Genomic DNA, 27,500 nt, shown 5'->3' with positions numbered 1-27,500 from the left:
TTCATCTGCTGCTGTGATGGATACGGGGATGAAGGTGAGCGGTGTTTTTTGTTTGTGTGGGCTGAAGTGCGTTGTGTGTGTATGTGTGTAGTTGTGGTGGTGGTGGTGTGTGTCTGTGTGAAAGAGAGAGAGTGCGTTAAACATTCACGAACCTCGACCCTTTGCTTCTTTAGGCCAAACATAAGACGCGACGCATTGAAACACCTCGCCTCGGTACACACACACACGAGAAACGGACCTCCACTACACAGGTTACGGGACTAGAGCAAGGTAGAGGCGGGTACTTACTTCTCCTGGCGGTGGAGAGCGAGGTGGATGCCGCCAACGCGAAGAGCAGCAGGAGGAGGCTGGCGGCCCCCACGCACCGCCGCCGCCCCAGCATCACCGCCACACAGCCCATCGTGCACACCTCTCACAGTGTTCCCGCCGCGACACACAAGCTCAGCACCGCGAGGAAGGCTGCTCAACCGTACACTCCACACTCTACGGCAGCATAAAGCATGGCTAACCGCGCACCGTGACCCACTCGAGCGAGGACTAGGGCGAGGACGACGGAGGCTGGCTGGGTCGCCGCGGCCGTCGCTACACTGAATGTGACAGCGGCGAGGGAGGACGAGGGTGCCGGCCGGGACGCGGGGTGCCAGCAGCCTCCGTTTTCTGTGGCGGGATCCAGTTCACAACATCTCCTCCCACCAGCGCCTCGGGACGATTTACCTCCCACTCGATCCCTTAATTATAAAGGTTATTTGTATTGCCACACCGGAGGACGGCCCTGTCACCCTTGCTCCGTGACGGGCTGCCCTGAACGTGAGCGGCGGCCAGGATGAACCCACCTGCTGTATTATCGCCTAGCATGCATCAATGTGGCCAATCCGTGCTCTGCTGCCCTTTACTGTGGTCACGGCGGCACGTGCGGCGGGTACACGGCACATGGGAGGCGGGGACGTGCTGGCAACTGTGGCCGCGGCGGGAGTGTGCGCGGCTCACCGGTGCATCAATATGGCCACGCCGCCGCTGCCTCCGCCTCGCCGCTGATCGCTCGGCCTCTAATGTGTCGCGCTGAAGTGTCTTGGCCACGGCGAGGACGCGGTGATTGCAGGGAGGCGGGGAAGAGGGGGGATCCGACCCTCAGACCCCCGCCCGTCACATCTTGGCGGACACCTCGCTCGCCCGTCACTCCGTCAACAGCTCCGCCAACAGCCCCGCGCCTCTCACTTCCTGAAAATCTTGTTACGGGGAACAAAGCACCAATTTTCTCACCCCATGAAGTTGAGGGAAGGACGGGAGGGGGATGGAGGGAAGTGGAGGGGTGGAGGAGACGGGGGAGAGGTGGAGGGGAAGGAGGAAGGGATGAGAGAGAAGGAAAGATGCTTGGCAGACTTCAGACTTCGCCTTGAAAAATCGAAGGTGTGTGTGATTGATGTGTCACCTGCCGGGCCTAATTAAGCTTGAGGCAGGTGTTGTGAGCCGTCAGCACCACCACCACCACCACCACCGCACCCACCTCACATCCCATAACACACACACACACACACACACACACACACACACACACACACACACACACACACACACACACACACACACACACACACACTTAGCAGCCAGGCCAGCCATCTCGCGTTTCATTTTTCTTTTTTTCCTTTACTCGACAAGCTCAATGTGTGTGTGTGTGTGTGTGTGTGTGTGTGTGTGTGTGTGTGTGTGTGACATTGAGGCTGACGGAATTAGTTCATAAGTTTTGAGGTCTCAAAATACGAACTTGATAAGGCCGCCGCGAAGTGTATCCATTTTAGATGCCGCGGCCTTATCAACGTCACATTCCGTACCCATTTTTGAAACCTTGACTTGTAATATTGTAATGGAGAAGAGAGAGAGAGAGAGAGAGAGAGAGAGAGAGAGAGAGAGAGAGAGAGAGAGAGAGAGAGAGAGAGAGAGAGAGAGAGAGAGAGAGAGAGAGAGAGAGAGAGAGAGAGAGAATTAGGACTTTTATTAGACATTCAGAAAGGGAAAGAAAAAAAAGAGAGAAAGAGAGAAAAATAGAAACACACACACACACACACACACACACACACACACACACACACACACACACACACACCGACACACATACCTACCCCTCCCCCCTTCACACACACACACACAAACACCCCCTACCCACCTAGCCTCCCCTCCTCTCCCCTCCCCACCTCACCTCACCCACTAACCCTAATCATTATCAACTCTGCATCTGTTTACACGGAAATTCTAATTAGTCATCGGACACGTGTAGCGCTCAGGTAACGATCCAGGTGAGCGCTCGGGGCCGACGTGTTGATTACGTTATGCCCGCACGAGGTGTTGGCTGTACCGCCGGGGCGATTGTGTTGCGGGAGTATTGTTCTGTGTTGAAATGTGTGTGTGTGTGTGTGTGTGTGTGTGTGTGTGTGTATGTGGCTGGCTGGGAATGAGATAGAGATGATAAAGAGATAGTAGATGATAATAGATAGAAGATTATGAAGGGTCAAGGAAAGAAGAGAAAGGAGACTGGAAGAGACAAAAAGGTGGATAGAGATAACGAAGATGGAAAGAAGGGAAGAACGTGAGGACTAAGGGAGGAGATGAGAAAGAAGGAAGAGGAAGGATGGAAGGAAGATAGAGAATCCGGACTCAAAACCTTTCACGGAGTTGAATCGAATACACTCACATCAAACAAAAGGGGACTGAGACTTTTAGGAATGACTTATACCCTACAGTGAACCAGGAGGAGGAGGAGGAGGAGAAGGAGGAAGAGGAGGAGGAGAGGTAAGAAGGGACAGGAAGGAGATGTCGAGAGGGCGAAACCTTACTAAGTGGGTTGTCTGGAGGTAACAACATCGCCCTGAGGACCACACTTGCTAACATACAACCCGATGGAGAGCTCGTGAAGGTGCTGGGACGCCCCTCTGCAGTGCCATTATGCAAACAAGTGGGCTGACGAGGCTGTGAGGCTGGGCGGGTTACTGGTGGGCTGGCGGGCTGGCTGGCTGTATGGATCATGGAAAAGCCGCCCCGTAGTAACCAACCCAGATCAAGACCAAGGGGGGAGAGAGGGTCGACACGGTAGGGCGTCGCTCGGGGCCGTCACACGTTATGAAGCACGGAGCGGAGAGTTATTGTGACGGAACCGCGGCGTGAAGGCTTGCATTTGTCAGCGCGAGTGAGTTACGCGTTTCGATGGACTGTAATTTCGTTTCTTTTTTCGTCCTTTCCCTCTCTCTCTATCTATCTATCTACCTATCTATCTATCTATCTATCTATCTATATCGGGGGGGAGCGACTCAGAAGCAAGACAAGGGTATCAGTATAGGCCATAGCATGTGTGAGCCCCGCTGAGTAATGTAAACGTAGCTGGCTGGGTCCGTAGAGTTTTACCGCGTCACTGCCTAGCTAACGCTCTGCCTGTAACCTACTGTTTGTCTTGCCGGTGTTGGAAAGTTGGTGTAATCTCATTGAAATCTTACTGGAAAAACACGTGATAGTCTGCTGGTGTTAAATGTGGCTGGAGATTAACCAAGACTATTCTATTTTATGCCTCAGCGTAAATCATAACTGACTGCCTTTTACGAGAGGTCAGCTGAGTCAAATAATATAAAAACACGAAGCCCGAGAGCATATGGGATTGACAAAGAGAGAGGAATCCAGTCAATCATGAGAGAGGAATCCAACACTACCAAGACAGACAGAGGAACAGCGTTGACAGAGAGAGAGCGACCCTCAACCAACTGTCTTGTATGGTATATGAGCTGATGCAAATAATATAATATAGAACATGACACGAGGAGCATATAGGATTGACAAAGAGAGAGGAATCCAGGCAATCATTAGAGAGGAATCCAACACTACCAAAGACGTGCTAAGGAAGATAATATATAGATATGAACCACTAGAGCATATATGATTAAGTACCAGAAGGAAATCGAACCAGTATAAGAAAGGAATCCAACACCACCAAGCCGTCAAGAGGAAGATAATATAGAGAGATGAACCACGAGAGCATATGTGATTAATTACCAGAAAGGAATCGAACTCGTAGAAGAGAGAATCCAACACTACCAACGCGTGCTAAGGAAGATAATATAGAGAGATGACCTACAAGACCATATCTGATTAAATTACCAGAAGGAATCGAACCGAGAGGAATCCAACACCACCAAGCCGTCAAAGGAACACACTTGACTTGAATGGACTCTATATAGCAACAGCAAACCTCGGTGTGTTGCGCCCGGCCAGCCAACCAGCCCAGCCAAGCGTTCGCAACACAACTCCACAACACAGCTCGCAAAGTCCAACAATCTCGACGCGTTTCTCAGCATTTTTCGCCAAAGTTTAGCTCGAAAGGACCCAGTTTTGTCCCTCAAGTTGGGGAACAAACTTAGTGCAATATTAGGCTGAGAGGAGGAAGGGAAGGGAGTGAAGGGAGAGTGAGAAATTTATAGAGAGAGAGAGAGAGAGAGAGAGAGAGAGAGAGAGAGAGAGAGAGAGAGAGAGAGAGAGAGAGAGAGAGAGAGAGAGAGAGAGAGAGAGAGAGAGAGAGAGAGAGAGAGAGAGATCGTATAAGTTAAAATGAGGAATGTTCCGAGTTTCTTTTACCATAAGGAAGAGTATTATTAAGTGTGTGTGTGTGTGTGTGTGTGTGTGTGTGTGTGTGTGTGTGTGTGTGTGTGTGTGTGTGTGTGTGTGTGTGTGTTACGTGGAAGGATAGGAAGAAACAGAGGAAGAAAGGAAGGAAGGAATTAAGGAAGGAAGGAAGGAAGGAATTCACTTAGCCATATCTCTATCATCACTTTCTTATCAATTAGCTATGTAGGAGTGAAGGAAATAAACAGTTCATTCAACAATCATAAATGTCCCAAACCCGTGCTGTTAAAATGTCGAAACTCACTTATCCGACTCAATTCCCTTCATGTATATCCCGATCTTCTCCTTTCTCCTTTTCCACGCCACCCAGCACCACCGAATTAAGACTCCAGACAGCCACCGCCAGCCACCACCAAGACGCCAGCGAGCCTCAAAACCGCTGCCTCAACTAGATCCGCCTCATTTGTGCTCGCTCGTCCTCTCTCTCTCGCCTCCTCGCCGCGTTACGAGCGCTAAGACCCGCCCGTCAGCCAGCACGCACACCGCTACCTCAGTCCTCCGCCGCTTTGATATGGTAATGCGTCGGAAGTTCGCTCTCCTCAGGGTAGCGCAGACATCGAAGTAGGTCCCTCTCCCTCTCTCTGCCTTGCCCTCCCGCCCTTTCTCCTTCCCTCTATCTTCTCCCTTTCGCCGCCATTGTCCGCTTCGTGGGTTTCAGAGCCTCGAGGTTGGTGGTAACTGTAAATTTGAGCTCTTGAGGTGTTGAATAATGTAATGATAATGCTATAGATAGATAGATAGATAGATAGATAGATGTTGAGTGTGATAATATTTTTTTCTTTTTCATATTTTTCTTCCTTCCGTCTTTCCTTTATCTTTTGTATTCTCTTGTTCTTGTTAATTAAGGATAAAATTACGTATTTGAGAGAGAGAGAGAGAGAGAGAGAGAGAGAGAGAGAGAGAGAGAGAGAGAGAGAGAGAGAGAGAGAGTTGATCGACTAATCTTTCAAATATTCACGTAAATCGATGCGTTAGACAGACAGACTAACGAGACAGATTCCGGTTCACACAGTTTTAATGAAGATATCCTCCTCCTCCTCTTCCTCCTCCTCCTCCTCTTTCTCAGTCTTCTTTTTTTCCCTTTTATTAGTTTTCTTTTATTTATTATCTTTTTATCTTTATTCTTCTTTATTTTTATCTTCTCCTTTATCCTCATTATTTTTTATTTGATTTCTTCTTTTTCTTCTTCTCCTCTCTCTTCCTCTTTTCCTCTTCCTCTTCATCTTCCTCACGTCTATCTACATTATCACTTCTTCCTCTTCTTTTATATTCCTCATTTCCATTTTCTTCTTTCTCTTCCTCTTTTCCTCTTTCTCTCTCTTCTTTATCTCCCTCATTTTCATTTCCATTTTCACTTCTTCCTCTTTTCTTATCTTCCTCTATTCCCATTCTCTTCTTACTCTTCTACTTCTCCATTCTCTAAACTTCTACCTCGTCCCTCCTCCTCCTCTTCCTCTTCCTCTCTCTTGATCTTCCTCTTCATAGGATTCTCTTTCTCTATAGACAAAGGCGATAAAATTCCTGAACTCAATTGCTGTGGCTTTCAGTAGTTGCTATCTCTCGTCCATTCACCTTCTGTCTTCTCCTTCCTCTTCTCCTCCTTTTCCTCTCTCTCTCTCGCTCTCTCGCTAAAGGGCAAAGGGCGATAAAACTCCCTTAACGTAGCATCTGAACCTTTAGTGATTTCCTCTCTGATTCTGCAGCGCCTCTGAGATCGTGTTTTAAGAGACAAGGAACGCATTGGAGGGAGAGAATGAGGACGGGTCAGCAGCATCAGTGGAGTTGGAATCTTTCACAGGGGGGTTGGATACGGCGAATGCCTTGTGTGTCTAGATCAAAGGGGATTGGATGATAAGGGAGATTAATTAGGTTTTCGTAGGAATGCTAATGAGCTCCTAATGAACGTTGGTTGGTATAGCGTTCGTAATAGTGTTTGTTATGGATTTCGTAATAGAATGTTCGTAATAGATTTGTTCGTAATGGGTATGTGAGTATTGTTAAGTGTGGGTTCCTTATTGCTCTCTCTCTCTCAATCTGTGACGGAGATGAGCACAGAGGCCACGGGTAGCTATATCAGAGAGAGAGAGAGAGAGAGAGAGAGAGAGAGAGAGAGAGAGAGAGAGAGAGAGGAACCCCAGACCCAGACCCGGACCAAGCCTACACGTCAGTGGTGTTTACCCGATCAGCTGTCGTGCCGCTCCCTGGTAGACACACGTTGCTTTAAGACTCGACACACTCACACGCAGTTTCACCCTATACCAACACCCTCCAGCACCCTAGAAATACCAAATAAGGAAGAATATCGTGGAGACTAACGTGATTTCAAGCAGTGAGAGGCTACTACAGATGCCATACCAACGGAACATTTGATACACCGGTTGTTCCGCCTCACGCAATCACATACAAGCATTACGTAAGGAAGCATAAGCAAAAACAACATAATTTCCAGCATATAGACAGAGACCACCACATATGTTGCACCAGCGGGACACTTGATACACACACACAGTTCCACCTCACGCAATCACATACTGTCACTTGTACGTAAGGAAACATAAGGAAGAACATCATAACAAATACAAGCACTACACAAGGAAGAACATCATAACACATACAAGCACTACATAAGGAAGAACATCATAACACATACAAGCACTACATAAGGAAGAACATCACAACACCTACATTAGGAAGAACATCATAACACATACAAGCACTACATAGGGAAGAACATCGTAACACATATAATCACTACATAAGGAAGAACAACGTAATTTCTAACAGGGCGAGACCACCACACATGCAAGAAAGGTGAAAATATGGAAGTGCTCTACCACCAGACCAATCGGCTGCTGCAGGAAGTGACCTCGCAGGACCTGATCAGAATCCAGAGGGCGCCCGCCAGCGAGGACTGCAATGAGGCCGAGAACCTGGTGGTGCAGAAGCTGGATGCCATACATGCGTGAGTGGGGGTGGGGACAGCTCTCAAGGGGGGTAAGATAGTGGCAAATGGAGCTATGGGGATTAGTTTGGCTAGGGAAAGTAATATAGTAATGCCATATCAATCTATGGTTATTAGTTTGGCTAGGAAAGGTAATACAGCAATGGGTTAGGTTAGGTTAAGTTTAGGGTATCTTCAAATACATGAGGGGGCTTCATGGTGCAGTGGTTAGCACACTCGGCTCACAACCGAGAGAGCCCGGGTTTAATTCGCGGGCGGAGTGGAAAAATTTGGGCGGCTTTTCCGATACCCTACGCCACTGTCCACCCAGCAGTGAATGGGTACCAGGTATTAATCTGGGGGGGTGTCCCATCTCCTGAGATCTGTTCCCTTCTATAATTCCTTCCCCTTCTGTCTCTCTCCAGCATATGACCACAGATGTTGCGCCGACTAAACGAAACTTTCCAAACTTTCAAACGCATGATAGCCAGCACCTTATGGTAAAAATCAACAAAGAATGACCTCACTTTGTTATATGTAGAGTCTCATTAGTAAGGAAGCATATATGAATTATCTGAGTCAAGACATATAGTAACTGTTTGGGTTTTTTGGTAGGTTAGGTTAGTGAGTGTAGGTTACTTGTTAGAGCTTAGTGTAAATAGGGCTTCTTTCTTATATCCCTCCTTGTTATTCTAATGCATCACTCGTCAACAGCAACTGCAATCGCTTGGACATCCTGATCAACAAGGAGCCGGCGGCCAGAAGAGCAACAGCCAAGTACCGTGTCGACCAGCTCAAATATGACCTCAAACACGTACAGGTATGCAGTGTGTGATGATTCCAGTCTGTATTGTTAAACGTATTGGCACCTCAGATCGCCTGTTTAACCAGTCCGATGTGATTGGCATGGATTTGGCCTTCACTGGTATCCTGGTAACATATACTTCCAGGTCTTTCTCTGCTTCTGTGGTGGATAGTGGAGTGTTTCCCATGTGGTACTAGTATGCTGGATTTCCCCTCCCAAGGTGCATGACTTTACATTGTTTTTCATTGAATTGTAACAGCCACTTTTTGCTCCATTCCTGTAGCTTGGTGATGTCTTCTTGTAGGAAATCTGCAGTCAAGGGGTTAATGCAGTTCTTTATCTTCAGAATTCCTTCGGGATGCTTCAACATCAAAAACAAATGCGGGTGCGTGAGGTGGAGGAGAGGGAGGCGCTGCTGTCGAGGAAGTTCACCACCAATGACCAGCAGGAAACGTCCATCTTCCTCGACCATGAACTCCAGCACCACGACAAGCTGGGGGTGAGGAGAAGGGCATTGTTACTGCCATATTCACCCCTGTTCTAACCAAATCCCTTATGCAAGAGTTAACCGGCAACCTCATTTTTTCATCCATTTCACTGGCAAACTGTAGAATAGCCTTCTTTTGTCTGTATTTCCTCTTGCATACCTACAACTTGAAAGAGGATAAGAGGGGAGTAGAAGGACCTTGTTACTGTTACTGTTCTGTCCAAATCCCTTATGCAGGGTAAACCAGCAACTTCATTCTCTCATCCCTTTCACTGGCAAACTCTGGGACAGCCTTCTACCTGTATTTCCTCCCCCCTATCCTGTCCAAATCCCTCATGCAAGAGTTAACCAGCAACCTCATTTTTTCATCCCTTTCTAATTCTTTATATTTATTCCCTGACACACACTACTTATTTTTGCCATAGGAAGAGAATCATAAATCTTATACATGTTCCAGTACTTACTCTGTGGTACAGATACTTATTCTTTGTGTTTATTTCTTGATACACAATACTTATTCCTTTTTCTTATCTGCAGGAAGCAAATCGTAAATCTTAAAGTACTTATTCTGAGGTACAAATACTTATTCTTTACACTCCTTCCCAGATACACAATACTTATTCCTTATTCTTTCCCAGGAGGCGAATCGTAACATGGACGAGATGCTGGGCGCTGGAAGAAGCATACTGGAGGGCATCCAAGACCAGGGCATGACGCTGAAGGGGGCAAGGAAGAAAGTACTGGACCTCGCCAACACCTTAGGGCTCTCCAACACCGTGATGCGTATGATAGAAAGGCGCTCCACCCAGGACAAGTACATCCTCTTTGCTGGCATGGTGATTGTCCTCCTCTGTCTGTATCTGGCGCTGCGGTACCTATGAAGACCGATGAGTGACGCTCGGACATGTTCTGATACTGTGGGGTTTGTTTGTCTATGGTTCCATCTGTGCCGTTCTGAAATATGAGGACAGATTTACTCTGGGGTTTGCTTATTGACATCGGAAGCACCAAGGACAGAATTATGAAGATCAATAAGTTACGCTGGGACACATTCTGATACTCTAGGATTTGTTAACATTGGCGTTGGTGGCACTGTGAGGTATACTGACTAATAAATGATTGGACGGATTTCTTTACTCTTGGGTTTGTTTATTGACATATGTAGCACCAAAGAACAGAAATACAAAGATAAATATATGGCGTTGGGACTCGCTCTGATGCTCTATGTTTTGTTTATTTCCATCGGCATATGAGGACAAGTCAGTCAATCCTTGATGAGGCCAAGAATGGTGTTATCAGATGCTTCAGGTTCCTGTTACGAGTATTCTTTAACCCGGTAGCTGCGGGGATCATGTTTCTAAAAGGTCCCTCTAAGCAAGAAAAATGAGAAAAAATCATCACTCATGCAAACCATTTCATAATACATATATATCAACGCATTTGTGATCAGTTTATGTATCATCTATTTTGGGGGGTTTATATCTTGGCAGCAATTTGGCCCGTTGCTGCTACACGGTAAAGCCACAAATTTGGCCCTTTGCTGCTACCAAGTTAAGGCCAGAGAAGAGCTACGCTAGGTTGTCATGAGAGTTTTTCCTGTTCATAGTTGCCCATTTCTTGTTCTTGAGCTGTTATTTTATTTTATGGCATCAAAACAGAATTGAAATACCGTCTCTAGTTAGTTTGAAGTTTCAAGTTGCCAAAAGAGTGATCATTTGTATTGGTAAGGCTAAAAGAAGTATTAGCATTGATCGAATATCACCTAACAAAAGACAGTTTTCATTTGTGATTTATCGTGATCGTTTTAACTTCACTTCTCCTGCCACAAACAAGCTTGGTATTTGTTGAGTCTCGAGAAACAAAACATTTATTAGCAAAATTGTTTATAGTCAGTCATATTTTTACAATCATCTCTCATTACTCTCTCCTCTCAGCTTTTCACCGTGATAAAGGCTAAACTAAACTCAGCAACCTTATCCTGTGGCTGTGTCCAATGTGTAGGAAGAACCATGGATGAAAGTCAATTTTAATGTAGGATTTGCATATCACTTTGCTATACAACACACAGCTAAGCAAAGATATGGGTTGGTATTATAAGACACTTTGGCTTCTCACATCAACTATTTCTGAAGGTCAAAAAGGGCGTCAATTGGGTTCTAATGAGTGTTTCCTTAGGTTCATGGTACAGAAGAAGGGTCAGACTACCACCAGGGTCATAAAACTACTTCTGGAAATGCCCCAACTACGAAAGCCTTGTCAAATAGGTGAACTTTGGCGACGAAATGTTTAGTAATACGGCCTGTGATCCCACCATAGATTAATCTGGACTAAATGAATGCTCAGAAAAATTTATTCTCTCTCCCAGCTGGCTCTCCAACCTAATGATTAAGGTCTTGATGTGAACAAACACTATCTTTGCTGTTTGCTGATATCTGTGAAGGCAGCAGAATCAGTACTCATTCCTCCACATCACTGTTTGGCCTGCATCAGGTCATGTTACCCGCAGTCTCTTGTCATGCTGAGGGAGTGAACAAATACAGTCCTCTTTGTTTATTTGGTAATGCGAGAATCTTTTACACATATTATACGCCAGATATGTATTGCACCTCTGTAATGATGTATGTACCAATGTATTATTATGGTTGTATTTCCTGCTTTACGAGCACTCCACTTGCAAATAGTTTTCCCGGCATTGCCTGGAAGAAAGCTCCACCAGGGGAGTGTAGGAACACCAGCAGCAGACAGGACGGCTGCCTCAGAAGCTGTTCACTGCATCCAGCACACAACTTTACCTGTGCACATATCATCGTGTCTTGTATTCCACTGCTCCCTCAGCCCTGCCACTCCTCCCTCAGCCCTGCCACTCCTAATGTCTTTGCTGTGTTCATAAATGTGTGTGTACTATTACTGGAAGATAAAAGTGGAATGCCAGCCAGGAAAGGAAATGTTTTTCAGAGCATGCATCTATAGTTTCTATGCCTTCCGGTGTAGTATGTTTGATGTCTGATAGACAATAGGATTGTGCCTGCAGTTTTCATCAGCAGGTCAATCAAGTATTATGGTAACAACCATGAATACCAAGGCCCTGTGACAGTGCTGTGTGGGAAATGTGTGTGTCAGGGAGGCCGTGTGGCCTGAGGAAGGTACTGCTGGGCCATGCAGTGATCTGTGGTGCAGGACAGGTGGGGTGGCCCACCTGCCATCACCTGAGGTGCTCACCCACACTAGCATTTTAGAACTATTTCTTCATACCAGAGTGGTTGTATTAAAGGATCATATCAGTGGTGAATGTTTTATGAACCTACTATGATGGAGGATGGAAATAAAGTAATCAACCATATTTTTATTCATGTCAAGAGGCTCAGTGTCATGAAAAGAGCCGTCAGGTCTGATGGCCAGCGCATCATTATACAGACTCAGAGTTCAGTAATACATCCAGATTCTTTAGACTTCCCCAGAGCCAGTCAGTCAGACTGTATCTATCTATATATCTATCAATATAACAACCTATCTATATCAATATTTATTTAACATTTATCTATATCAATCTTTTTTATTGGACCAATAAAATGATGCTAAGAGATTTGTAATACGTGATAAGATGAGGAATAAAGGGCTGAACCTCATGTCAGATGTTTATATGTTTATTCAATTACCCTGGCAGGGGCATCATGGTAAATGGGGGGCGGCCTGACCTGGCACCCCTGACACTGTAAATGGGGGATGTCAGGGGGGGCATCCTGACCTGACCCCTTTTGACATGGTAAGTGTGCGTTGTCATGAGTTGTCATGGGGGGGCAGTTATGGTAGGTGGGGGGTTGTCAAGTGGAGAGCCGTCATGGTAAGGAGGGGGCAGTCCTGGTAAGGGGGGGGGAGCAATCCTGGTAAGAGGGCCTTCAGGGGGGGGCAGTCCTGGGAAGGGGGGTCTCCATTGGGGGTGGGGGCAGTCCTGGGTGGGTGGGGGGTCGTGTGGCCGGCAGGTGGTGCTGGCGGCGGGCAGCAGCAGACGTAAACACAGTCTCCGTGTGTCAGGCGTGAGGGTAGGTGCAGCGTCCCGCCTCTCAGTGCTCGTGCCATTAGAAAATAATTAATACGTATTAATATCCAGTCCCAGGTGAAGAAGGGCCCCCGGGCTGCCCCTCGGGGTTGGTGCGGGGGCGTGACGCCAGTGTGGTGGCGGTGTGTGTGTGGATCCATTGGCGGGCCGCGGCAGGTCACGTACAGTTGTCAGGCGCGGGAGGAGCGAGGCTCAGACAATATAACCCAACCACTCACCACCGCTGCCTGCTGCTGTGTGCCCTGCTGGTGTCCTGCACCGCCCTGACACCCGTGTGTGTGTGTGGTGAGGGTCGCTGTGCGGGGGTGGCTTTTTGTGCACCTCGGCGGCGAGCCGCGTGGGCGTGTGTCACCACGGCCAGGAGCCCAAGGGAGTGTTCACGCCCTTACTGCCGGGGGCTACGCCCCCCTTGATCCCTGTAGGGCTGTTAAAGACGAGAATATGTATGTAACATAACGTAATGTAACGGGGGGCTCCAGCCCCCTTTCGAGTGATAGGGTCACTAAAAGACGAGTATGATGTGCAACCTCATAAAAAGGGGGCTCCGCCCCCCTCGAACCTCCTTAGGATCATTTAGGGCTTTGGGTTACAATAACGTGTGTGTGGACACCAGGGCTTGGTGTGGCAGCTTGAGAAAATGTGTGTGAGTGTGTGTGTGTGCTGGATAGTGGCTTGTACTTCATCATGAATGCTTGTTCTAGGGTAATAGTGTGTATAATTTTTTTTTATAAAGACTTGTCTGTCTAGTTACTGTGTGTGTGTGTGTGTGTGGGGGGGGGGGTATTTATCTAGTTGTGACACATGTGAAAGGAGTCACACTTGTACTACTGTTGTGCACCCTGTGTGTGTGTGTGCCCAGCATAACCATGTGTGCCTCCTCACAGAAAGACCATAGTGCACACACCTTGTGATACTTACACAGACACACACACTCACACACCGACATCATGAGCGTATGGTGGAGTGCCGGGCGGCAGGGGTGGTCAGCCGTGGGTCAGCTGGTGTCGAGGTCAGGTCACAGGAGCAGGTCACAGCTGGCAACCCTGACCACTACCACTGCCACCACCTCACCTGCCCATCTCCGGCCCTCGTTACCTGTCACCTCAGTTTTGCACAGGTGAATATGAATCTTAGTTTTGGTTAAGATTATGATAAAGATTGAGTGAACATAAGTATTATTTGGGTCAAGACTTAGTGGATATTAGCATTAGTAGCATTTTTAATATTGTTTTTTTTTAATATTACAGTTTTGGCATAAGATTGAATGGATATTATTATTAGTGGTAGTAGTAGTAACAGTTTTTTTTATGTTACTGTTTTCTTTGGTTGATTGGGTGAATATTACTCTCATTTCAGCTTATTTTTGCTTCTATTAACGCAGATTTTCTTTTAGGACGAAGCTTTTTTCTTGTAGTTTTAATTATGTGCTATTTTCCTATTTTTCGTGTCCTGCTTTTTATATATGCCAATGAGTGAAGGGGAAAAGCGACCTTGTATTTGGTGTACTAAGAGTCGCTTTTCCCTTGCAGCCTGTATTTTGTTCTTCCTGGGATGTGAAGTCCATCTTTCCCAGTGCAAACAAGACAAGAATGGCTCTGTCTCTTATGTCCCTTCTACCCCGAACATCTCATATAATTATAATCATTACCACACTCATGTCATTTCGCTAATTGTGTGTATTTACCTTTATTATTATTATTATTATTATTGTTATTATTATTATTATTATTATTATATGAATTACAAGTTAGAGTTTATAAGGTATTGGAAACTAAAAAGAAATTCCTCTGTCCCACATGTCCCTTCTCCTCAGAACACCTCAGTAAATTACAATCATTGCCACAGCCATATCATTTTGTTAATTGTATGTATTTACCATTAGTTTGGAAATTATAACATGTTTGTGTTCTTGCCTTAATCAGTGGGTAATCGTATTGAGGAAGGAAGGGAGGGAAGGAGGAAGAAAAAGAAAGAGGAAAGGAGGAAGGTATTGGAAGGGAGAGAGAGAGGGGGTGAGGAAAAGAAAGAGGAAGGGAATAAGGGATTAGGTGATTGTATAAGGAAGAGAGGAAAGGAGAGAAAGAAAGAGGAAGGGAATAAGGAATTGGGTGATCATAAGAGGAAGGGAAGAAGGGAGGAAGAATGCAGTATATATATCTTTATGTGAAAACGTTATTGATGCGTTGAACCAATTTCCAACACATACGGAATCTGTTGCACAGGTGGCGGTCGTAAAACAGTTTTACCCATTGTGAGTTATATAATGTTATGTTTGGTGGATCATTGATTGCACACACTTTTTTTTTTTTTTTTTTGTGTGTGTGTGTGTGTGTGTGTGTGGTGTATTAACTCGGTAGCAGCGAAGGGTCAAATTTGTGGCTTTACCGTGTAGCAGCGACAGGCCAAATTTGTGCCATGATATAAACCCCCAAAAATAGATGATACATAATCTGATCACAAATGCTTTGATATATATTATGAAATGGTTTGTGTGAGGGGTAATTTTTTCTCATTTTTCCCGCTTGGGGGGACCATTAAGAAACATGATCCCCGCTGCTACCGAATTAATACTTATTTTATGCCACTTGCAAGACTTATTTTTGCATATTTAAATTCAATTTGTCCCAAAAATTCTGGGTTTCTTTCTGTATGTTAGGTTATGTAGTTCTATATGCTGTGCTATGTTGTGTGTGTGTGTGTGTGTGTGTGTGTGTGTGTGTGTGTGTTACCTCTGCCTGAAGCCTGATAGAGATAACATTCAGAAAAGTAAAAAAAAAAAAAAAAGTAACAAGAAAGGAAATTAATAAGGAAGAAATATATCAGTACCCCATTCCCTTCATAATATAAGGAAAATGGTGATATAAAACAATCAAAACATATAAACCAAATAAAATAGTTCTCCTTCCTTTGAAAATATAAAGAAAATACCAATATTAAACAAAACAGCACATACAAAACAAATAGGAAAGTGCCCCCGACCCTTCAAGCCACAAAGAAAATGGGTAAGGCGTCCAGCATCCTATCCACCCCTTACGTAAACTTGTCAGGTGTGCGGGGTGACTGACTTCCAGAGGGTCGTAAAAAGTAGCCATATGGGACCAGCCTCACATTGCTTACTCATGGACCATATTCTTAAACCCTCCGGAACCCAAGTACACACATTTGACAAGGCTTTCCTAGGAGTTGTGGGTCTTTCCAGGGGCAGTTTTATGACCCTGGTGGTAGTTTGGGCCTTCTTCTGTGCCTTGGACCTTAAAAAACACTCATTAGAACCCAGTTAATCTCCCTAAGAGGCTTATTCTTAAACATTTCGTCGCCCAAGTACACCTATTTGACAAGGCTTTCCTAGGAGTTATGGTTCTTTCCAGGGGTAGTTTTATGACCCTGGTGGTAGTTTGACCCTTCTTCTGTACCTTGAACCTTAAAAAAACACTCATTAGAACCCAGTTAATCTCCTGAAGGGGCTTATTCATAAAAATTTCGTCGCCCGAGTACACACACATTTGACAAGACTTTCCTAGGAGTTGTTGGTCTTTCCAGGGGTAGCTTAATGGCCCTGATGGTAGTTTTGTCGTAAAAGTAAATCATATGGAAACAACCTCACGTTGCTTAGCCTTCTGTGTACTCTACGAATGTTAAATCTTAGGGATATATTCTTCTCGTCAAGGTTCGCGGATGTGTTGAAGGTTGTGGTCATCTCTAGCCTGGCCTGTTTATCTATAACTATTTATATATATTCTATCTCTAGTTATGTCCTATCTATCTTCTTATGTCCTTCTTTCTTTTACTTAGTCCATTTCTATTTCTGGTAATATCCTATCTAATCATTTTATTCTTAATTTGTACTTATTACTAGCTATGACCAATTATTTTTTTCATCTTAATCTATCCATCTCTAACTATATCCTTTCTCCATCTCTTCTCCTTAGTCTATCACTCTTTCTAGCCCTACATCACGGCAGCCACTATAAATAAAATTCCCCTGCGCCACTAACTAGCTGGGATCGTCCAAGAGGCCCCACGAGAGAGCCTACCGACGCTATAGGCAACACGTAAAGGGAAAAAAATAAATGCTAGATAAGGTTAGATTAGGAAGAAATAACAGGAAAATACGGGCATCTCTATCTTACGTAAATTGTGTACCTTGTCACAATTGTACTTCCTCGGAGAAAGAAGAAAAAATCGCTCTGACTGATAACATTGATAATAGGGAGATAAAAGCGAGTCTGTAGATTAAGAGAGAGAGAGAGAGAGACGCACACGCACTCACCACAATATCGATGCCTCCCTTGGTGGTTCGTAGGGGACAGAGAGAGAGAGAGAGAGAGAGAGAGAGAGAGAGAGAGAGAGAGAGAGACCCTATCATCCTCTCACTCATTCACTAACCACGAAAAATAAACAAACAAAATGAAATCCTTCCTCTTATCCACACTACGAGTAAGAGGAGGAGGAGGAGCAAGAGTCTGGTCAGGGTCACCTCGATCAATTCAAGGTCACGCCAAGGTCATCCGAGGACGTGTGTGTGTGTGTGTTTGCTTTGTCGGTACTGCTTTAAAGAATTGTAGTAGTGGTAGTAGTAGTAATAATAATAATAAAAGTAATGAAAACAACAACACTTGCGTATATTTTAATTTATGAGATATTAAACATAACATAGCAACATCTCTCTCTCTCTCTCTCTCTCTCTCTCTCTCTCTCTCTCTCTCTCTCTCTCTCGTATAATCCTTGCCCTTTCCTTCCTCTATATATATTCTTGAGAGAGAGAGAGAATGAGGAAAAAGAGAAATCCAGTATAATTTAGTTTTAGGTGTGTGTGTGTGTGTGTGTGTGTGTGTGTGTGTGAGTGAAGTCGTTTAATTATAGCAGCTGCATGTGACTTGACGTACGTACATACATGCATACATACTTTCACACTTACATACATACAGACAGACAGAGCACTGAAAATACATTAAAGCTGAAAGATCACAAGGAAAAAGGAGCTAAACTGCATCAGAAAACACACACACACACACACACACACTACAACATGATCTCATACTAATTGAATAACAGAACTTGCATACCCAATCAGTTTCAACAGCGAAAGTATATACCACCACCGCCACCACATATGCGAGTTATGCGCCTGAAAGTTGCCCTGCGAATTATATATCCAGATCCAGACCAGTTCGTCACGCAACACCAAATCACCACCACCACCACCTCCTTCGAAATACATCTTCTTTAAATCACCTCCTCTCTTGGCCTAGCTCTTCTCTTTAAAAGCCACAGTTTGCAATATGCGCTAAGTAATAGAAGGATAACATCAATCCAAGCTTCCACTACTTAGTCATATGCTGTCGTATTGGTACTCATTAAGTTATGTGTATAGTTTGTCTTTTTAATCCATTTTTCGGACGGTTAGTTACTTAGAAGGGTTGGATTTTCACAGCTTAAGTCTCGTGATAACTTTTTCCCAAGGCCACCAAGGAGATGAGTCTATTTCTTATGAGTTTTCACGTTCGTGGTGCAACAGAAGCCTTGCCAAACTATTACTAGGCTCATAACACTACCCTTGGAAACACACACACACACACACACACACACACACACAACTTCTACGAAAGCCTTGTCAAACTATTACTAGGCTCATAACACTACCCATGGAAATACTAACACACACACACACACACACACACACACACAACCTCTACGAAAGCCTTGCCAAACAATCACCAGGCTCTCAACACTACCCATGGAAATACTAACACACACACACACACAACCTCTACAGAAGCCTTGTCAAACTATCACCAGGCTCATTGCACTACCCATGGAAATCCCTCCCCCCCCGACTCTTCCCTCCCTCTGCACAACCTCTACGACAGCCTCGGCATGTGTTGGTATGTGTGTGTTAACTCCGACAGGTTTAAGAATTTGGAGTTGACTATTTTCCTACTTTCTAAGCCAACCACTTCCGTCTGTGGGTTGCCATGGTGATGTCGGTGTTGCAAATGAGGTCTACGGTCGATGTAGGTCAGGAGGTGCAATGATGGTGTTGTTGGTGGTGGTGGTGGCGATGATGTGGTTGTTTGAGGTTGGCATGTGTGGTGGTGTTTTCTTGGGGTGCTAAGTGGTGGTGTTGAAACTGATTGGGTATAAGTCAAATGGTGATGGGGGTGGAGGTGGTAGTGGTGGTGGTGAGGTATTGCCAACTATAGTAGTGGTGGTGATGGTGTTGAGGACATTGGCAGTGGAGGTGACAGGGCTGAGTGAAGGGAAGGAGAGAGAAAGGGTGGGAGGATGAAAGGGAAGGAAAGGTGGAGGAAGGGGGAGGGAGGTAAAGGAGAGGAGATAAGGGTGGGGTGGAGGTAAGGGGAAGGGAAGAGAAGGGAGGGAAGGCGATAAATATACTGTGCTTTTGTGCAGGAAGAATAATTATACTCTCTCTCTCTCTCTCTCACGTAAATAACCTTTTATTAGTATAATTTCGTCATATTTTAACACACACACACACACATATCCAGACACACAGGCAGACGGATACACACACACACACACACACACACATGTAAGTATATTTATAAGAGCAGTTGCCGGGAGTTCGTGTGTGGCAGAGAGGAGGTGGAGGAGGAGGAGGTTAAGTTGTATTCTTGCCAGGTGCTTGCTTTGTGACTCTTACCTCCCTCCCCCTCCTCCTCCTCCTCCTCCTCCTCCTCCTCCTCTTCGTTGCATTCACTTTTTCCTCTTGGCATGTTAAGCTTCTATTCAATGTTGTTTTTGTTATTTTCTGCCATTATTTTCCTTCTCCTCCTCTTCCTCCTCTTCCTCTTCCTCCTCATCATCGTCATCATTTATGTATTTATGTATCTTCTATTCATATCACGTGACACACACACACACACACACACAAACACACACACACACACACACACACACACACACACACACACACACACACACACACACACACACACACACACACACACACACACACACACGAGGAAATAAACTAACTCTTGCAGGAGGAGGAGGAGGAGGAGGAGATGAAGAGCAAATTAGTTGAGGAAGGGAGAGGTTAAAATAAAAAGAATCTTAGAGAGAGAGAGAGAGAGAGAGAGAGAGAGAGAGAGAGAGAGAGAGAGAGAGAGAGAGAGAGAGAGGTGACCAACATTCATAGGCCAAGACACTTTCTCCTTTTGTTTACTTATTAAGCCAAGACTCACCTGGATCGGAGTCACATGAGAGAGAGAGAGAGAGAGAGAGAGAGAGAGAGAGAGAGAGAGAGAGAGAGAATTATTATTGTTACTACTACTACTACTACTACTACTACTACCACCACCACACCAGACAGAGACATTCTTACTATATTTTGGAATGTTTCATGTTTCCTGTGCACTAGCTCTCGTGGAATGTGTGTGTATGTATTGACAGACAGATATTGGCAACTCTGGCATGTGTCTTTTTAGCTTGTGTATATGTAGCATGTTAGTACGATATACATAGATGATACATAGATACATATTACTATAGATACATATACATAGGTTCATAGAGATAAATACACACATTTACTATAGGGACATATACATAGGTTCACTGATGGATACATAGGTTCAGAGATACATATACATACATTTACATTCTACCGGTACAGATTTTCTTTGTCCTCCTTCTCTCTCTCTCTCTCTCTCTCTCTCTCTCTCTCTTTCCTCGTTGACCTCTCCAATCCTCCACCTCTTCCTCTTTTTTTCCTCCCTATTTCCTATTACACCTCACTACTCACTCCTCTCCTCTTTAATCCTCAACACCTTCAGCCGGCTTCCCTCCTCCTCCTCTTCCTCTTCCTCTTGGCTCATTTATTAGAGGATTTAAAGAGAACGATCCACTTGACTCTCTCTCTCTCTCTCTCTCTCTCTCTCTCTCTCTCTCTCTCTCTCTCTCTCTTTGACTTCTGCGTTCTCAACTCTTTTATCTTCCCTCCTCCTCCTCTTCCTCCTCATGCATTTTCTCTAATCTCCTTTTATCTTACACGCCCACGCCTGCTCCTTTTGTCTTCCTCCTCCTCCTCCTCCTCCTCCTCCTCCTCTTCATGGTCTTTTTGTGGAAGTGGTATTGATAATAGTAGTGATTGTTATTGATGTAATAGTCGTAATAGTTGTCGTAGTAATAGTAGTAGTAGTAAGGCTCTTCGTCTCATCAACTCCCCGCCTCTTGCTGACCGTCTTCTACCTCTTAAATTCCGCCGCAGTGTTGCATCTCTTTCTATCTTCTATCAGTAAAGGGAAGGAGAGGACACGAAGGAAAAGGAGGGAAAGGAAAAGGAATGGAAAGCAAGGAAAAGGAACTCGAGGAAAGGAAACGAAAGGAAGGAGAAGGAAAGGGATAGGAAGTAAAGGAAAAGGGAAGGAATGGTAAAGAAGGAGGGAAAACAAGAAGAAAGAGAGGGAAATGAACTGAAGGAGAAGGAAAGGGAAAGGAATAAAAAGGAAACGAAGGAGAAGGAAGGAACGGAGAAGCCAGGGAAAGGAGAGGAAGGAGACGGAAAGGGATAGAAAGGAAAGGAAACGAACGAGAAGCAAGGGATAGGAGAGGAAGGAGAAGGAAAGGGATAGAAAGGAATGAAAAGGAGGAGAAGGAGAAGCAAGGGAAAGGAGAGGAAGGAGAAGGAAAGGGATAAAAAGGAAAGGGAAGGAAACGAAGGAGAAGCAAGGGAAAGGAGAGGAAGGAGACGGAAAGGGATAGAAAGGAAAGGGAAGGAAACGAAGGAGAAGGAGATGGAGGGAACGGAGAAAGAAGGAGAAGCAAGGGAAAGGTAAAGGAGAGGAAAGAGGATGAAAGGGATAGAAAGGAAAGGAAAGGAAACGAAGGAGGGAACTGAGAAGGAAGAAAAAAGGAAGGGAAGGAGAAGGAAAGGGATAGGAAGGAAATAAGGAAGAGAAAAGGAATGCGTCTTGAAGGTGAGCGGAAGGTGAAGATGAAAAGAGAAAGTGAAATCTTGCTCTACCTGTGACCTTGTATAACTCACCTATCCTATCATTTTCATCCTTATCTTTATTATCTATTATTATCTAACATTTACTCTTTCCGTATCTGCTTCTATGTATAATTATCTCTCGTTTTCTTTTTCATTTTTTTTTCCATTCCCTTATTTTATTTTCAACATTATTTATTTATGTATTGCTATTTATTTTCTTCCTCTTCCTTTCATTTTTTTCCTATCTGGTTTTCCTTTTTCTCTTTTCCTCGATTATTTTCTTAGTGGTGGTGGTGGTGGTGGTGGTGGTGGTGATGCTGGGAAAGGGAGATATATCGTGTTTATAGCCTTCTTAATTGAGGTCTTCCCTTCTCTCCTCCTCCTCCTCCTCCTCCTCCCTTTTTCCCCCTCTATGTCCCCTTATATAAGACGTTTTTATTACTGTATATCTCCTCCTCTTCCTCCTTTTCCGACAGTAGTAGTAGTACCGTAGTAGTAGTAGTAGTAGTAGTTGTTGTTTTTATCATTGTCAAGGAGCTATTGTAGGTATATTTGGACAGTGTGTGTGTGTGTGTGTGTGTGTGTGTGTGTGTGTGTGTGTGTGTCTATTCATGGACACGTTTCAATAAGCTTTCTAGTCACGCCCTTTACTATTGTCTTAAAAAAGTGTATTTCTCTCTCTCTCTCTCTCTCTCTCTCTCTCTCTCTCTCTCTCTCTCATTATTCTCTCTCCGTAGCTACTTAGAATATCTCCTTCGCCACGTGGTTTCCTCCTCCTCCTCCTCCTCCTCCTCCTCCTCCTCTCTATCTTCGTTCCCTCCATCCCTTTCGTCCTCTTACTTTCATTATTATTATTATTATTATTATTATTATTATCATCAGCATCTTGTTCTTATTAGTATTCGTAGTAGTAGTAGTAGTAGAAATTATAATAAAGAGGGAGGAAGGAAGGAAGTGAACAAATAATGAAGGAAGGGGAAGAGAGAAAAGGAATGAAGGATTGGGAAGGAATGGAGAGGAAGGAGTAGAATGTAGTTGTAGTAGTAGTAGTAGTAGTACACTATTTCTTATCATTTTTATTATCACACTCGAAACGTATATAGTTATACCATGATTAGCATGTTTGATTTCCTCTATCAGACATAAATCGGAAAGAGGAGGAGGAAGAAGAGGAAGAGAAGGAGGAGGAGGAGGGGGATAACCAAGAGAAGAAGGAAGAGGTAGAGTAAAAGGAGGAGGAATAGGAAGAATTAAGAAGAGGAGGAGGAATAGGAAGACTTAAGAAGAGGAGGAGGAAAAGGAAGGGAATCATGCAAATTGGTGTATATCCATTACCAGAGAGAGAGAGAGAGAGAGAGAGAGAGAGAGAGACCACCACCACCATTGAAATAACCACAGATATTGCTTTTGGTGGTGCTGATGATAGTGTTTTTGGTGACGACAGCAGCTGGAGCAATTGCGACAAGTGTGTATGCATGTGTGTGTGTGTGTGTGTGTGTGTGTGTGTGTGTGTGTGTGTTTTCCAGCTGATCTCCCTTCTATCTCTACCTCCACAAGCTCTCTATGTATCTATGTAATTATGTACCTATCCTTGTCCCCTTCAGACGCCGAGCTTACACCACAGCAACCTCGGCCAACCTTCTACTACCCCCTCTACACCTCTCTATGTATCCTTATGTATCTATGTAATCATGTGTCCTTCCCCCCTTCAGATGCCGAGCCTACACTACAGCAGCCTCGGCCAACCTCCCTCCCGCCAAGACAGGTCACGCCGCCTCCCAGGACGAGAAGAGGGAGTTTATGTCCATCTTCCCTGACCTGGTGCGCGATCTGACCGAGGTTGGCACGCACTCCGACATACCCGACGCCCAGAAGTGGTTCGCTAAGGTGGGTACGGGATGGGGTTGTCATGGGCTGTCTTCTGCCTGGTTGGGTACGGAATGAGGTGTCTTGTGTTGAATTGGGTACGGGATGGGGTGCTCCGAGGCTGTCTTCTGTTGTGTTGGGTACGGGATGGGCTGTTTCGAGGGTTTCTTGTGCTAGGTTGGGTAGGATGGGGTGTTTTAAGGGTGTCTTCTGCTAGGTTGGGTACGGGATGGGGTGTTCCGGGGCTGTCTTCTGCTAGGTTGGGTACAGGGTGGGATGTGATGTGTGTCTTGTGAGTTTGGTACGGGATGGTGTCGTTTCAAGGCTGTCTTCTGCTAGGTTGGGTACGGGATGGGGTGCTCCGGGGGTGTCTTCTGCTAGGTTGGGTACAGGGTGGGATGTGATATACGTGTCTTGTGTGAGTTTAGGTATGGGATGCTGTCGTTTCAAGGCTTTCTTCTGCTAAGTTGGGTACGGGATGGGGTGTTCCGAGGCTGTCTTGTGCTGGAATGGGTACAGGGTGGGGTGTGATGTGTGTCTTGTGTGAGTTTAACGGGATGGGGTGGTCCAAGTGTGTCTTCTGCTAGATTGGGTACGCAATGTGCCGAGTTCGTCTTGGGGTAAAATTAGATGTATATAATGAGAGTGTTAAGTTCTTTAAACCAGCTTTCTAGTCGTTTTCCACTTGGCTCCTAGATTAAGCGACAGTGTTGGAGGTTGTAAATTACGTTAACTCGGTAGCAGCGGGGATCATGATTCTTAATGGTCCCTCTAAGCGAGAAAAATTAGAAAAAATCACCCCTCACACAAACCATTTCATAATATATATCAAAGCATTTGTGATCAGTTTATGTATCATCTATTTTGGTGGGTTAAAATCATGGCACAAATTTGGCCCGTCGCTGCTACACGGTAAAGCCACAAATTTGGCCCGTCGCTGCTACCGTGTTAACCACCTTTCCAAATAGTATTGTACAACCTCTTTCATGTTATCAGGTCTTACAATGACACCAACACCCATGCTTTGTATATCCATGTGTCTCTGTACTATTCCAACATTCGTCTTTGTATTTCCAAGCATTGACATCACTCAAATATATCCCTTAAGGTGTAGAAGATGTAGAGGCTGTGTAAGACTATCACTGAGGTCACAAAACAGTCCGTGGATATCCAAGCAGCAACTTCAATGAGAGGCTTTTCAAACAGGCAAACTGAGGCTCCAATACGTTTAAGAATACAATACAATAAAGTACAATAAAATACAAGTACAATACAATACAGGTTAAAGTACCTCCTCTATGTGTTATCAGTAACACTAACACCCATCCGTTGTATCCCCAGGTCTTGCAGTACAACGCGGTAGGGGGCAAGATGAACAGAGGGCTGGCCGTGTCCCTGTCCTTCAAGCTGCTGGCGTCACAGGACCAAATCACGCCGGAGAACATGAAGAAAGCGCACATCCTTGGCTGGTGCATTGAGCTGGTAAGGAAGAGGAAGGAGGGAAGGAGAGAGAGAGGGAGAGGCTGGGATAGACTTAGGGAGCTAGTAAGAAGAGAGAAAGAGATGGAGGCTGGAAGAGAGAGATAGAGAGAGAGACTCCTATCTTAAAATCCCTTCCTTCCTTCCCATATTCCTCTTCCTTCCCTTCCTTCCTTCACTCCACCACCCTTCCTTCCTCTCCTAATACCCTTTCCTTCCCTTCCTTCCTCTCCTAATGCCCCTTCCTTCCTTCCCTTCCCTCCATGTCTTTCTTACCTTCCTTCCCTTCCATACCTAACCTTCCCTTCCTTCTCCTCCTTCCTTTCCAAAAAAAAACTCTACAATAACACCCACTCCCTCCCTCCCTAACCCCCACAGCTCCAGAGTTTCTTCCTGGTGGCCGACGACATCATTGACGGGAGCCAGATGCGCTTGGAAGCCCTGCTGGTACCTCAATGACAACCTCGGCCCCAGCGCCTTCAACGATGCCATTCTGATGGAGGCCGGCATCTACAAGCTCCTCCACAAGCACTTCAGGGATGTTCCTTACTATGGGGACATGCTGGACCTGTTTCATGAGGTGAGGAGAGAGAGAGAGAGAGAGAGAGAGAGAGAGAGAGAGAGAGAGAGAGAGAGAGAGAGAGAGAGAGAGAGAGAGAGAGAGAGAGAGAGAGAGGATAAGGGAAGGAGAGAAACAGAGAGAGAGAAGGTTTGGATATGTGTTTGAATGTCCTTTGCTACTATGAGGATATGTTGGATCTGTTTCATGGGGTGAGGAGAAGGGCTGGAATATGTGTTTGAATGCCCTATGCGGTTATGTGGTCAAGTTATGCAGTACGAGAAGGGTTGGATATGTGGTGGAACGTCCTTTTGTATGTTGCTATGTTATGTGGTTAGAAGAAGCTATGTGTGTTCTGGGACGCCCTATATGCTTTGGTTGTCAACTTTTATTAGCATTTATATATTAACATTTAGCGGCATTTTTTCATCGACATCTCTCTCTTTCCCCCTCCGCTACAGATGACCCTCAAGACCGCTCTGGGGCAGGCACTTGACCTCCTCTCGTGCCCAGCGGGTCAGCGTCCGATTCTGAAGAAGTTTACAATGGAACGCTACAATGCGATCATCAAGTACAAGACCAGCTTCTACTCCTTCTACCTGCCCATCGCTCTCTCTATGTACATGGTGAGTGGATGGGCGGACTGGGGACTGGGGCTTCGGGTGGAGGGAAGGGGGGGGGGTTGCTGATTTTTGCCATTTTTCTTGTTTCTTTTTGTTTCTTTTTTCTTTTTTAGTATATATTTTTTTGGGGGGGTATTTTTTTGTTTTTTCTCCATTTTCTTTTTTTTAGTTTGTTTTTTATTTTCTGTTTTTCTTTTTCTTTTTTCTTCCTGTCTGTCTTTTTCTGTTGTTTCTCTCATTCTGTTTTTTTTTCCTCCATTATTTCCGTCATTTCTGTTTGTTTCTATTAATTTTGTCTATTTCTTATTTTATGGGGTTGAATTAGCAGATTTTATAACCACCACCACCACCACCACCATGCATACACACACACATAATACATACATACATACATACATTAGGTGGTTTAACATATATGCTTACATACCTAATAGATTTTTATATATCACCTACCACAATCACCACCAACATTGTATCACCACCACCCCCACAACCATACACATATACATTAATAATAGATACATAAATACATACATACACTTGGTGGTTTAAGATATACACACATACCTAATAGATTTCACACACTATCACCTACCACAATCACCACCAACATTGTATCACCACCACCCCCACAACCATACACATATACATTAATAATAGATACATAAATACATACATACACTTGGTGGTTTAAGATATACACACATACCTAATAGATTTTACACAATATCACCTACCACAATCACCACCAACATTGTATCACCACCACCACCACCGCCACCATGCACATATACATTAATAATACATACAAACACTTGGTGGTTTAACATATACACACATACCTAATAGACTTCACATGATATCAGTCGCTACATCCACCACCAGTGTTGCCAGATTATCGTATTCAGAGCATCATATTTTCCGGCTTCTGCCCCATCACTCTTGCCATAAACATCAGTAATTAACGATTTTAATGATACCTATAAATGAATCTCGTTTGGGTGAAGCAGATAATTTTTGGGTCGGAAATCAGCAAATATAGGTGGCTGAGTACGACAGTCTGGT

The 27,500-nt window shown here is 44.8% G+C and overlaps 2 protein-coding genes across 3 annotated transcripts in view; both read left to right on the top strand.

Annotated features, from left to right (window-relative positions):
* The first annotated feature begins 6,805 nt into the window (after positions 1-6,805).
* LOC127002261 (Golgi SNAP receptor complex member 2-like) lies at positions 6,806-12,531 on the top strand. Of its 2 annotated transcripts, XM_050868075.1 has the most exons (5): positions 6,806-7,072; positions 7,444-7,621; positions 8,315-8,420; positions 8,752-8,904; positions 9,531-12,531. In XM_050868075.1, the coding sequence occupies exons 2-5, from the start codon at positions 7,479-7,481 to the stop codon at positions 9,771-9,773; spliced, it is 645 nt and encodes a 214-aa protein (XP_050724032.1). In that variant the 5' UTR covers positions 6,806-7,072; positions 7,444-7,478; the 3' UTR covers positions 9,774-12,531. The 2 variants fall into 2 exon arrangements, with proteins under 2 accessions (XP_050724032.1, XP_050724030.1); XM_050868073.1 differs by having other exon boundaries at positions 6,806-7,621.
* Positions 12,532-13,024: 493 nt separating this feature from the next.
* The window catches only part of LOC127002260 (farnesyl pyrophosphate synthase-like), a 22,953-nt gene continuing 8,477 nt past the window's right edge, over positions 13,025-27,500 (top strand). The window contains 7 exon segments of the mRNA XM_050868072.1: positions 13,025-13,392; positions 13,834-14,066; positions 23,621-23,795; positions 25,116-25,256; positions 25,632-25,684; positions 25,686-25,833; positions 26,274-26,438. Of these exon segments, the coding sequence (XP_050724029.1) occupies positions 13,897-14,066; positions 23,621-23,795; positions 25,116-25,256; positions 25,632-25,684; positions 25,686-25,833; positions 26,274-26,438 (852 nt within the window). The 5' untranslated portion in view covers positions 13,025-13,392; positions 13,834-13,896.

The sequence above is a fragment of the Eriocheir sinensis genome, chromosome 22, assembly GCF_024679095.1.
Source record: "Eriocheir sinensis breed Jianghai 21 chromosome 22, ASM2467909v1, whole genome shotgun sequence".
Lineage (NCBI taxonomy): Eukaryota > Metazoa > Arthropoda > Malacostraca > Decapoda > Varunidae > Eriocheir > Eriocheir sinensis.
Note: the sequence above shows the minus strand (reverse complement) of the source record. Positions and strands in the feature narration are given on the sequence as shown.